Genomic DNA, 11811 nt, shown 5'->3' on the forward strand with positions numbered 1-11811 from the left:
CGCATGCAAAGACATGTTTAAACTAAAGCATTTCTCATTTTGCAAAGTGATTGAACATATAAAAAAAATGTCCAAACACTTCTTAAATTCCCAATGTTTACTTGAAAAACATGTACCATCTTTAAAAAAATGACACTTGATTTGAAATGTTGTCTAATAAAGTGACATCTGTGTAAGATTTTTTCCATGTATTTGTCAACTTTATTAAATACTTTGATATATATATAAATACAAAGACATGCATATATTAAATATATAATATAAATGTATATACATAAACAATTCACATACATATAGTATGTAAACAAAAACTTATTTTGGATGCGATTAATCGTTTGACAGCACTACTGGTAATATATTGTGAAGTCTTTATTTCTTATTTGAGGTCAATGAAGTGAATAAACAGTAACAAATTCAACTAAGGAAATTCAGAACATCAAATTTACTCAGATATGAGTGCTTTATCAAAGTGAAGGTATCCATAAAAACATCAAAAACCATACATGACTATCTGTATGGATCAAAATGATGGCAGAATTTTTTTTTTCGACAATTAGTCAATGGTAGCAACTCAGAGGTTTGGTAAAAGTATAAATAATAAATCTTGTGTGTAAATATATGTGAGCAGTCCTTAAATATTATTAAGAGGAACTGCAATATCAGATGCTGGTTCTGAAAAAGAAGAGATGTAAAGTAAAGTGCAGTACAGTATTAGAATTAATGTATTGTGAAGACTATAGTATAGATGTCCAGACAAAAATATTCACGATTTTAAATTCAATTTACAAATACATTACAACTTGACAAATTCCTGCAGATTCTGTAAAGTCTGAAAAAATAATGTCATTCGCTAACGAGACTCTGCTCACCCTCCAGACTCGAATCCCAATGCTGTTATGATGATGTTGATAAGAACAGTAAAGAACACAAACACAGTGGCCATATTATTCATCGTGTTAAGCCTCGGCTGTTTCTTAACATCATTCAGGTCATACTTCACTGAAGGGAGCAAGAGAAAACACAATTCTGCTCAAATCCAAGACATCACTCACGCATCGTGTGCTTCTCCCCTTTAGACCAGTACCGCTTGTCTGTCTGCAGCTGTTGCACTGTTTGTGTGAGAGACGACGAGGTTTCAGACAGCTGCTTAAGACCCTCGAGCTCCTGAAACGTAAATGAAGAATATGCAAAACATTTGTATTTGAATATGCAAAATATATACAAGGGCTGTCCAGAGAGTATCCAGCCATGTAATTCAAAACTCTCTTCATGCCTTTGCAAAAGTATTGCGTTTCCCCAAGAATCCTTTGGGTTCACTTGCAAAAGGTTAGCATTCTTTCGCAAAACTATTGCATTCCGCCAAGAAACTTTGCATTTGCTCCTATAAAAACATGCAAACTCTAAATGGATTACAGGTATTAATGTTCAGTTTCTTGCACAGACCAATGATTTTGCTTCATAAGACCTCAATATATTGTCAGGAGCCATATGTATTCAATTTTGTGTCCCCTGATTTTATTTTTTTTACTCTCAACGTGACTGTAGCCATTGACTTGTATTTCATGCATTACAAATGGTTTCAGCTACAAAAAAAAATCTTTACTGTTCTACTAAATGAAAAAAGTCAATTAACAGCAAATTTTCATTTCTGGGTGAACAATCGCTTTAAGTTACTGCAGATAAATGATGTAGGATGCTTTACCGCATTACAGGTGTGCAGGAGCTGATGTACAGACTGAAACACAATAGCGCCAGAACTGAGGGCCGGAGGGGCTCTTTGGCAGTACGCCTTAAAGTCTGTGTTGTAGATGTGTCCGAAAGCCGTCATGAGCTGAGACATGTCTGAGATGGCCACTTTCAGCGCACAGGGGGACAGAACAGCTGCCGAACCTGACGAATGTGAGTGAAGGAATTCACACTGAGGAACAGAGAGGATCATGCTATTATTATGGAAACCAAACACATCATATCAGATGTGAAAAATGCACATGATGGTCCCACCTCTTTGTGGAGCTCGACTAATGTGCTCTGCGTAGACTGCAGCAGCGCCATGGCCTCTGTCAGGCTTTCTTCTCCATGACTTCCTAGTCGGGAATGTTGATCACCCCTTCGATGGCAGTACATAAAAACCGTGTTAAAGAAAACAGCTGAAAACGTACATGGGTGCATAACAATCATACAGACCTGTTTATGAAATCACTGGGTTTACTGTGTTGTTTTCCATTCATTTTGTTGTGAGTTGACTGTGTGCGTATTAGATGTTCACGGATATGCGCAGGCCACGGGTTGCAGACTGGATTCAGGAGCATATCCAGGTCTGATAAGTGATCCTGAAACATTAGTTCCCCAAGAAGATCATCGTTCCTCACACCGTCATCACCAGAGGATGAGTTCTGCCTACATCCATCAAAACAAACAGCACAGAAACAAGACCACATTCAATTATTGCTGGGGCATAAGAGGGCAGGGCTAAAGGTTGATGTTAAATCAATGGTACAAAAAGCTGCAGAAGTCAGATACCTAGAGTTTATGGAGGAGTCCGCTTGAATGACCATCAGTAGCTGCTCCAGAAACCTCAGCTGCTGTAATGGTGGTGCAAAACCCTGAAAATATAACAGACACAACAGGACACATTAGTTCATTCTGTTTTAGATAATACATTTAAAACGATTAAATAAGAATAGTTGTTCTTAACCAGGTATCAATCTGTCCCAAACATTTTTGCTTGTTCAATCATGTTAATGAAGTATTCAACAGTGTTGCTAAAGGTGCATGTGAAACTGAAAACATTTCAGAGTAATCTCTATTCTGCTCTATACATAAATTGCACTAGACAGTATAAAGATCAGCATTGTATAACTTCATACCTTGATTAAATCCTGGTCGTTAGCTTTACATAACATCATTTCATAACCAAACCGTGCGAGTTCTGTGTGCGAGAGAGAAAGCACAACAAAACAATAAGCATAAGAAAATAACAAAACAATTGGAAAGAGCAGACCGAGATTTTGCTGGCTCTTCTCTTTGTAAATGAATAAATATCAGAGTAACAGATATACTCATGCAAAACTGAAACAACTCACTTATTCTAACCTGTGCTTATTAAAATATATAAAAGAAAGAGTGATCATAATTTATTTTAATTAAATTACAATTAGCGATCCTTATATAGAGTCCTTTAATGTCATCTAATGATTCTTGTTCTAAATCTACCGGACAAGTTTTTAAACTATTATTACACTGAATGGCATGGTGGGTGTCATGGTAAAAATGTACGTAGTCATTATTCTATGCTCAGAAAAAAAGACTTTAACAAGACACATTCTAATGTAGGGGGGAAACTAAATTTAAAGCTTAAAATGTACATTTAAAACATATTGTTTTTATGCCTGAAAACCTCTTTTCGTCTTTGACCCATACAAAGGATTACCTTGAACTAAATCCTCATTCTGAGTTGCTTTAATTGTGGAAAACTTCTCCTTTAGGGATGGACAAATGCTTTGTAAAAACAAACACACAAACAAAGCAAGGCATTTTAGTACACAGATTTGCAAACTACACATTTGACATCATTCTAATCATGTTTGATGATCAATCAGGCATCAGACCTGGCGCAAATCCACTTGAGTAGATCAGTCCTGTGTAATGAAGGAGAGCAGAGGAGCTCCTGCACACTGTCCGGCTCCCGCAGGTACAGCCCATCCACCAGAGGACAGCCCAGACTCTGAGCAGTCAACACAACAGTTCATACAGCCCATCTAGTTATTGTGTTACTGACACTTTGCTCTGGTTTCTTGTATTTGTCAGCTCGCTAAACAGATACATATGCAGCAAACATTGAGCTTGACAGAAGAAACGATAACGTTAACTAAACCAGCAATTATATCAAGTACTGTATTTTTTCTATTACACAAATGGTGTCCTGAATTGTGGACAAAAGATAATATCTTAAAACTAGATGTTATTTTAATTAACAGTTACACACACACAGCTGTCTAGCTAGCAGCTCACAGACCCAACACAGCCAGTTTTGAATTCGCGAAACGTCATAAAATGATTGAGTGTGTCATTGTCTGTGCGTGGTGTGTCTGTGAAGATGTGTAAACTACCTGAAGGGTGTTGTAAACTCGCACAGACAGCAGCTGCCCTTTTGAATTGCCCGCCATGTTGTTATTCCCGCAGCTGAGCGGGTCCGAGCCGAGGCTGTGCGTCAGCGTCATTCTGCGCATGCGGCTACAGCGACCCCCGGCGGCCACAAGCATATTACAACGAAACACAATCCACAATAGGCTATACCAGGGGTGGCGAACTCCGGTCCTGGAGAGCCTCAGCCCTGCAGAGTTCAGCTCCAACCCTAATTAAAACTCACCTGCCTGTAGCTTTCTAGTAACCCTTCAGGCCTTGATTAGCTTGTTCAGGCGTGTTTGATTAGGGTTGAAGCAAAACGTTCGCCACCCCTGGGCTATACTATAATTATACAGGCCTAAGTAGGGTTATCATATTTACCTTGAGCATTATAATAATTGAGGATTTGAGCATTTTTGTTTGGTGACTCAGTTAAACAAATAGTGTGGGTTGTTCATTTCTTATATTTCAGGTATGGATGGGTGTATGTATGTGTATGCGTTCATATTTCTAAACATCCCCAAACTGTTTTTAATTCTTCGTTTTAGATCACATGCAAAGTGATTTATCATTACATCCCAAACATTTTTGCTGGTACAAATCAAATCTCTAATGTACGTATGGCATTTTCAGCAGTGTTGCTATAAAGATGCAATAACCAAGAGGGAAAAAATTAAAATCACAAACATTTGACTATATTCTCTATTGTGTCCCTTATGTAAAAAGGTGTCTAGTTTTTAAATGTCATTACATGATTATACTGTAGAAATACTTAACATGTGATGCATTTAATATTAAGTAATTATCCTACTTGTTAAAGTTCACATGCTTAAATACGTATAAGGTACATGTAGTATCAAATAATATCACATTTGAGTAATATTCCTACTGTCTCAGGGGGGGGAAATGGTAAAAAAGCTATCACTAGGGCAGTACCTTTTCAAAAGGTACACCTTTGCACCTGTAGCGAATCAGCTCATGAGTAAATATGAATAATTAATCATAACTAGTTATAATTAATTATAAATATTTAGATCCGCTGTAGATATTTACTTGACCTCTCAGGGTCAACTGTCTGTCAATTCTAAGAATGTTAATTTCCTGGTTAAGGGAAATAACTTTCTTACTGTACAACTCTACACAGAGCCTGTAGCATAAATCTGCATGATTAAGTGACTCCAGTTATGAGCAAACAATGAACAACGTCAAGTGTGATAAAAGTAAGACTTTATTAACTACATAAACACTTAAACTAGTCCAACATACTACATAAACACTGAAACTAGTCTGACATACACATACACACGCACACACACACGCATACAGTTGGTATAGGAAAGGGTTAAAGCTTAAGCAGTAAAGAAGAGAGAAATAAGGAATGAAGTTATGGAATCATTTGCATATTCAGCAGATTTACAGCCTGAAGAGAACATCAGGTAATTTGCCTATGTACCAACATATAATATACATGCTCGTTTAGATCATCAGAAGGCGAATTCATAGATACTAAACATGGTAGGATTACATATAGGTAAGATGACAGGAACGAGTGGTTCCATCATAAGCCTGCATAAAACAGTATAAAATCTCAAAGACAACATACACAATGACCTGAAGGATATGTGTGTTCATTCAAAGAAAGGTTTTCCTATGGATTAATTAGAAGAGTCCATTTCTACTGTGCACTGTCTTTCCTATGGAAATTGTAGTGAGAAGGGTAATTCTCAACATGCCATTAGGTTGTAAATGTATCTGGTCTAGCAAAGGTGTCGTGGTTGCCTGGTGTCGTTGCAGACATCCTGGCACCCAGTATGTTTATTGGGTGAGGGGTCTGTGAATGTTTGTTAATCTAATGAATAATTGATTTGTTAAATCAAATGAAAAATGGTGTGTCTGATTGGTCCAGACGCTACACACCTGAAGGCTCCATTCTTGTACCTTAAAGGTATATATTAGTACCTGTAATGTACAGGTACCATCCCTGTAATAGCTTTTCTACCTTTTTCTGAGAGCATACATATGATTTTATTGCTAAGATGATGAAGAAATCTGCCGACAAATGCAATACAACATAGGTTTTTGAGTTATTGAGACCCCCAGACCGGAGGGTTAATAGCCTATAGGTGCATGATATGATAGTGCTCAAACATTTGTATCCAGAATATTGAGCTGAACATCAAAATAAGTCTTGAGGGTTAGTGCTATTTACTGAAACATATACATTCAAGTTCATACAAATATAAGTGTTGTATCATATGTGTAATCATAACTTTTTATTTCCCAAGAACATAATTCACAAAGATCCTCAATTTGTTCATATATTGTTTTTCTTATCTTACATTTCTTTTGAAGTGTTCGTGTAGCTTGTTCCTGTATAGTCAAGAGATGGATATATTTTAAACAGGGATTAAGGATAACAAGGGTGAGCCTGATTTCACCAAGTACAACATGTTCCTGGATCAACATCCTTGTTGATCCTGGAACAACATTCCAATCAACCAATCAGAATTAAGGGATAACTTTTCAGGAAATATCTGTTTTAGGCTTACAATCAGGGTTAGGTGCTTCTATACCCTTGTTAATCAGCTATCATTTCACACTGATTTTAGAAATATAAATTATGGGTAGGGTTAGGTTTAGGGGTAGGGATTGGCTTTAGTCTATATTTTTCGACAGTAATGTTGATCCAGGATCAACAAAAGATGTTGATCCAGGAACATGTCTTACTTGGCAAAATCACGACGACCATACAAAAGATGGGAATGAAAACATCCCCAAGGTATGACTGCAGTTGTGTGTCTGTCAGTCAGCATAGCAGTTTTGGGTGGTGATGAAGGGTGTTCTCCAGTTCTTTCAAATCTAACGTTACATTATGTAAGAGAAGCCAATATGTACACTCCCTAATATGCTATTTATAGTTACAAAACAGAACTGATTTAATTCCTCTTTTACATGCTAAATGCACTCTAACAGATGTTTATTACAATATTTTGTAAAACTGAATATAGGTTGGCTAATCGATTAACCTGTAAATAAAGTGATAAAAACGAATAATACAGAATATAAACCATTTTAAGATCACCTATAGTTATCCCTTTAAGATAAATAACACAGCACATCTCCATTTTTATCCTTTTAGCATTAAAACAGTTAAGTGTTTTGAAATTGAACTTTTTCCGTTTGTTTAATAAAAAGCATCAAACATCAAGAAAAACGTTACCTCTACCGTTCCTGATTCATTGAGAGGTTGTTTCTCCTCCATAGAGACGGAATAGCTTTAAAGATTTTGCTTAGTTGGACTAGGTATTTAAAAGAAGCATTCGAGAAGCTCACGAATACAAAAACTGCGTGAGAAATGAATGATTTCTACACTAAAACATAAACAACCGATTGCACCTTCAGCTCTGCCCAATGTTTTCTGGTTGTAAGCGTATGAGGACTGATTCATCCTTTCACTAAAAAGAGTCGCTATGATTCGTTCAGGGACTCTTTCAGTAGTTCACATAGTTACGTCAGAAGGTGTGGTTCATCAGCATTCCTTTAATTACAGGTTTTTAAGTCAACACATGTTGTTAAAACCTAAGTCTTGTTTACACAGTGATTACTCACCTCATGTATTCTATTGACACAACAAAACATCTAGACATTTTTAAAACTCATCTACCAAGCCATTACCAAGTATAATAACATAAAACAATTTTATCTTTTGGAATGATCTTTTTATGTATTTATCAGCAATTTGACTTGAAACAAACTATGAATATAAATTGTGTACTCCCAGGATGTTTTGCTCCAGCCAAGCCAGGGATGCTCACTAATGCTCACTTACCTCATTCCATGACAATTCATCCAGAAACCCGGCACCATCCCAGCTCCAAATAGTAAATATTATATATTCTTATTAAGCAGAGCTCCATCATGGGAAGCAAGACAGTTACATTAACCTTGTCTCCCATTGGTATCATTTAATTCAGATAAATGGCATGTAAAAATGATAGTTAATCACTTCGCATGTAAGTCACATGTTCTCTTCCAGTCTAAGTGGGCAGTTCCTGGCCAGAGTAACCTGCAATGAGAACCAGAACAAACTATGTACAGAATACGAAGTTTGACAATATGTGATGCAAAAGTGTTGGACACCTTGTTGCCCATCCCAAAATGATAACCAGAATTACTTCATCTTTCCAAAAAAGATTTCCTTTAAGGGAAGAGCTGTTCTGGCAGTTTGTGAAGCAATGTCATCAGGCAGAAGAAATAATCACAGGCACACAATAAAACACAACCACAGACACTGGTCAAAGTTATTATTGTAGAATACTTTGATTTGATTTTTTATACAGACAAAAAGTGTTGACTTATTTTCCCATTAAATTCTTAGATTTCCATACAGTTTTGTCTACAGTATACAGCTGGGTTCTTTCATCATAGATAGATACTTTTTTCTCTTAAGTAACAGGCAGGTAATTATTAATATATTTAATAGTTTAAATTTTTTTTCTCTTTTTTTCTATTGTAGAGCAGTAAGTGTATGTTCAGGAGAATGTGCAACTGTTTTTTTCCATCAGCTAAAAGAGCACTGATGGAAAAAGACAATAATATTAATAATAATAGTAATCATAATAATGTACAAGCTGTTCAATTTGAATTCTTTACAAAAAAGCAAAAGGAGAAAGAAAGAATAAGAGACAATAGAGTAAAACAAAAAAAATGTGCTTAAATCGTAAATAAAAGATGCACATGTGCACATTTTGGCAAAATGTACAGTGATGGTGCAGTTGTACAATAATTGATAACTTTTATATTAAATATAGTATATTATTTACTCTTTTTCACATTACATTTTTTCACCTTACCTTGCATGATTTTTCTACAACAGAATGAAACAAAATGTAGGCAGACGATGGAGTTTTGGATGATCTGTTTTCTTTTTGTTTAAATATATATATGCGTATATATATTTGTCACTCTATCAGGAGTCTTGATAAAGTGGCTGTCTGTTGTGGTGGAGAGGAGGGATACCATACATATGCCACTGTAATAAATATCATCACTGTCTGGAGAGTTCAATGATTGGGGTATACGTCGTAGATATAGTTGTTAGATTGAAAAATTATTAAGAGACGAGCATAGCTTGAGGCCTATTTTGGTAGTTAAGCTTTGCTGAGGATAAGATAAGGTTAGGAAATGTTTATTTATTATGGTATAGCAGGCTCACTGACCTATCCTCCCTGACCACCACTTTGGCCTGCTGACTGTGTCTGGGCCTTTAAATGGGTTCACTCTGTGAGACCTGCCAGCGCTCTCGACACTAGAGACTCCACTGGAACTGTCTGAGCCCGATCGAACCCAGCGAAAGGTCGGACACACTCGTGCAGATATAACACAGTTTTGCTTGAAGGAATATTCCAGGTTCAATGCATGTGAAGCATTTGTGACACAATGTTGATTACCACAATAAATACTTTTAAATTAAAACTTTTAAAAGAAAATGAGAGACAATCATTGATAATATTATTGATAATAAATTAAGTAGCAAAAATCAAGGTTGCGATTAGGCACCTACAATGAAATTGAATGGTTTTTGAAGGATTTAAAAGCAAAAATGTGACAACTATAATCATAAACATTGCACTTGCATTAATTCTATTGTTAAAATGTGTATTATTTGACCTGTAAAACTATTTAAACAATCATTTTTACAATCATTTTAGGGTTTTATGGTCTATGCTGTTGCACCATCATGGCAAAAGTTGTTCATTTGGATTTGATTTTACACAGAAAATGTTAGCAAGCCATTTTTCACATGTTGACATTAATACTCTTTGCATCTTCTGGGTATACTATTTAAACAATGAGTATTTTAATGTTTACGGATTGGCCCCATTCACTTCCACTGTAAGCCTTGCTGTATCCCCCAGGTTTTGGATTTTTTAAAACAAAAGCAGGGACTGAACACAGAATATTCCTTTAAAAATGGGTTTCCATTTAAAGATCCAACGACAAAATATTCTGCTAGTCGTAGAACAAGTCAACCCATTTTAGGCAATGTGTTTGTTGGCATATAACAAGTAGTCAGATTGGCAGTGCAACACTGCTCCACCTCCAGGCTCCACGCCACAGACAGGGCAGAGTATCAGCAGGAGAACATCAGCATGGACTATAGCACATTAATGACAGCACAGATGCGCTGGGAGGAGAAACGTGTGTCCACCAACCGCTTAAGAGCCACAGTGAAGCATCAACAGACAAACGTGAAGTCAAACAATGACAGTGTAAAGCAAGCAATATGATATCAACATGCTCCACAAAGACACGACCGACCAATGCAATGACATGATCTAGTGGCGCTCATGCTTGCATTGTCTGTTTTCAATATTCGCCAGTTTCTTTGAACTGGACAATCTAGAAAAGTATTCTATACAGATAAAGTTTTTTTTTCTCGAGATCCATATGTACATGTCGTGAAGCGTATTTCACAGAGCTGTGGGCTGGGCAGTCTGTTGCATAAGTGCCGGTCTCATTCCCCAAAATGATTGTAATAAGTTGCAATGCATCGACTGAAGTGGTATGATAGTAACGGTCCCATTCCAGACAATTATAGGGTGTAAAAGGAGGTAACCCCGGATGACACAACTGATCAGTGGAACGTCAATGGAATGTAACTGAATCAAACACACTATCATCTGACATGGAGAATCATGCATGTCTTTACATATATAATAGGGATTACTGTTCTGTTGTTCTGAATTGCTAAAATATAGACCAATAGCCAGACAGTGTGTCTATCAAAGTCCACGGTGAACCTCGATAATGTGCAAAAGTAATGATACCCTCATGGATTGTCCATCTTTAGTATCTTTGATTTTTTTTTAACTATGGTGTGGCAGTATAAGATGGATTCCCTACCCTGGGGACCACAGTCTGCAGATATTCACAATCTGATAAATATTTCACACACACGAGGAAAGCAAGTATGTATTTAAAGGGCCAGCAGATATGCATGTACTGAGTAAATAGAATTATTTGAACATGTTTAAAGGGTTGATGCATTTGTTGGTGTCATCTGCACAACATGAATTTTAATGGCTTTTATGTGAAAGAAATATAAGACACCATTAAATGTGGAGTCTGGGCAAACCCACTGAAAAACTTAAATCCAATTTCAGCTACTTTGAACAAGGTATAACATATTAACAAGGCTATTTTGTCGTAAGGCTGATTTCCATAGCTGAGATGGAAAACCACCGAAATCCCACCCACGATCATTGAATTGCTGTGATGGGATTGCCCAAATCCTCTACCCTGTAGTATATTTTAAACATGAACATGTTGCGTAAATGTTTAAAATATCATGAGCATGATTTCTGTGTTTAAAAATGCTTACTCTCACTTAGAGTGAAGCTACAAATTTCTCTAAAATAATATTATTATTTCTTTGCTGTAAACAATGATCGTTAAAATGGTGCGGCGACGTTTTTGTTATCAGCAGACGCATTATAATTGAATTAGTCTAAGCTTCAAATTAATATTATCTTTGCTTTGTTAGTACTTCTTTTTTCTAGCTTTTTTATGCTTTTAGGACAGACACAACACACACACACACATAGAGAGAGAGAGAGATAGACAGTGAAAATGAAAAAAAAATCTGGGTGATCACAATAAATAAATGAATAAATAATAAATAAT

At 36.3% G+C, this 11811-nt stretch overlaps 1 protein-coding gene across 1 annotated transcript; it reads right to left on the reverse strand.

The window, feature by feature from the left end:
• Positions 1-1044: 1044 nt before the first annotated feature.
• On the reverse strand, positions 1045-4331 carry LOC107560873 (HAUS augmin-like complex subunit 7). The gene is made up of 9 exons (XM_016245147.1): positions 4110-4331; positions 3609-3724; positions 3431-3498; positions 2868-2929; positions 2521-2603; positions 2185-2397; positions 2002-2107; positions 1703-1918; positions 1045-1164 (listed from the first exon to the last, which is right to left on the reverse strand). Exons 1-9 carry the CDS (start codon positions 4260-4262, stop codon positions 1045-1047), a joined length of 1137 nt encoding a protein of 378 aa, XP_016100633.1. The 5' UTR covers positions 4263-4331.
• Positions 4332-11811: the final 7480 nt, after the last annotated feature.

This window comes from Sinocyclocheilus grahami, unplaced genomic scaffold (genome assembly GCF_001515645.1).
Source record: "Sinocyclocheilus grahami isolate Dianchi unplaced genomic scaffold, SAMN03320097.WGS_v1.1 scaffold747.1, whole genome shotgun sequence".
NCBI lineage: Eukaryota > Metazoa > Chordata > Actinopteri > Cypriniformes > Cyprinidae > Sinocyclocheilus > Sinocyclocheilus grahami.

Excerpts from the sequence above, each read along its gene's own strand:
- LOC107560873 (XM_016245147.1), bottom strand. The coding sequence starts at position 4,262 with ATGCTTGTGGCCGCCGGGGGTCGCTGTAGCCGCATGCGCAGAATGACG. Across the intron at positions 2,604-2,867 it reads ACGACCAGGATTTAATCAAG|GGTTTTGCACCACCATTACA; the intron begins GTATGAAGTTAT and ends TTATATTTTCAG. Across the intron at positions 1,165-1,702 it reads TCCTGCACACCTGTAATGCG|GAGCTCGAGGGTCTTAAGCA; the intron begins GTAAAGCATCCT and ends TTTACGTTTCAG.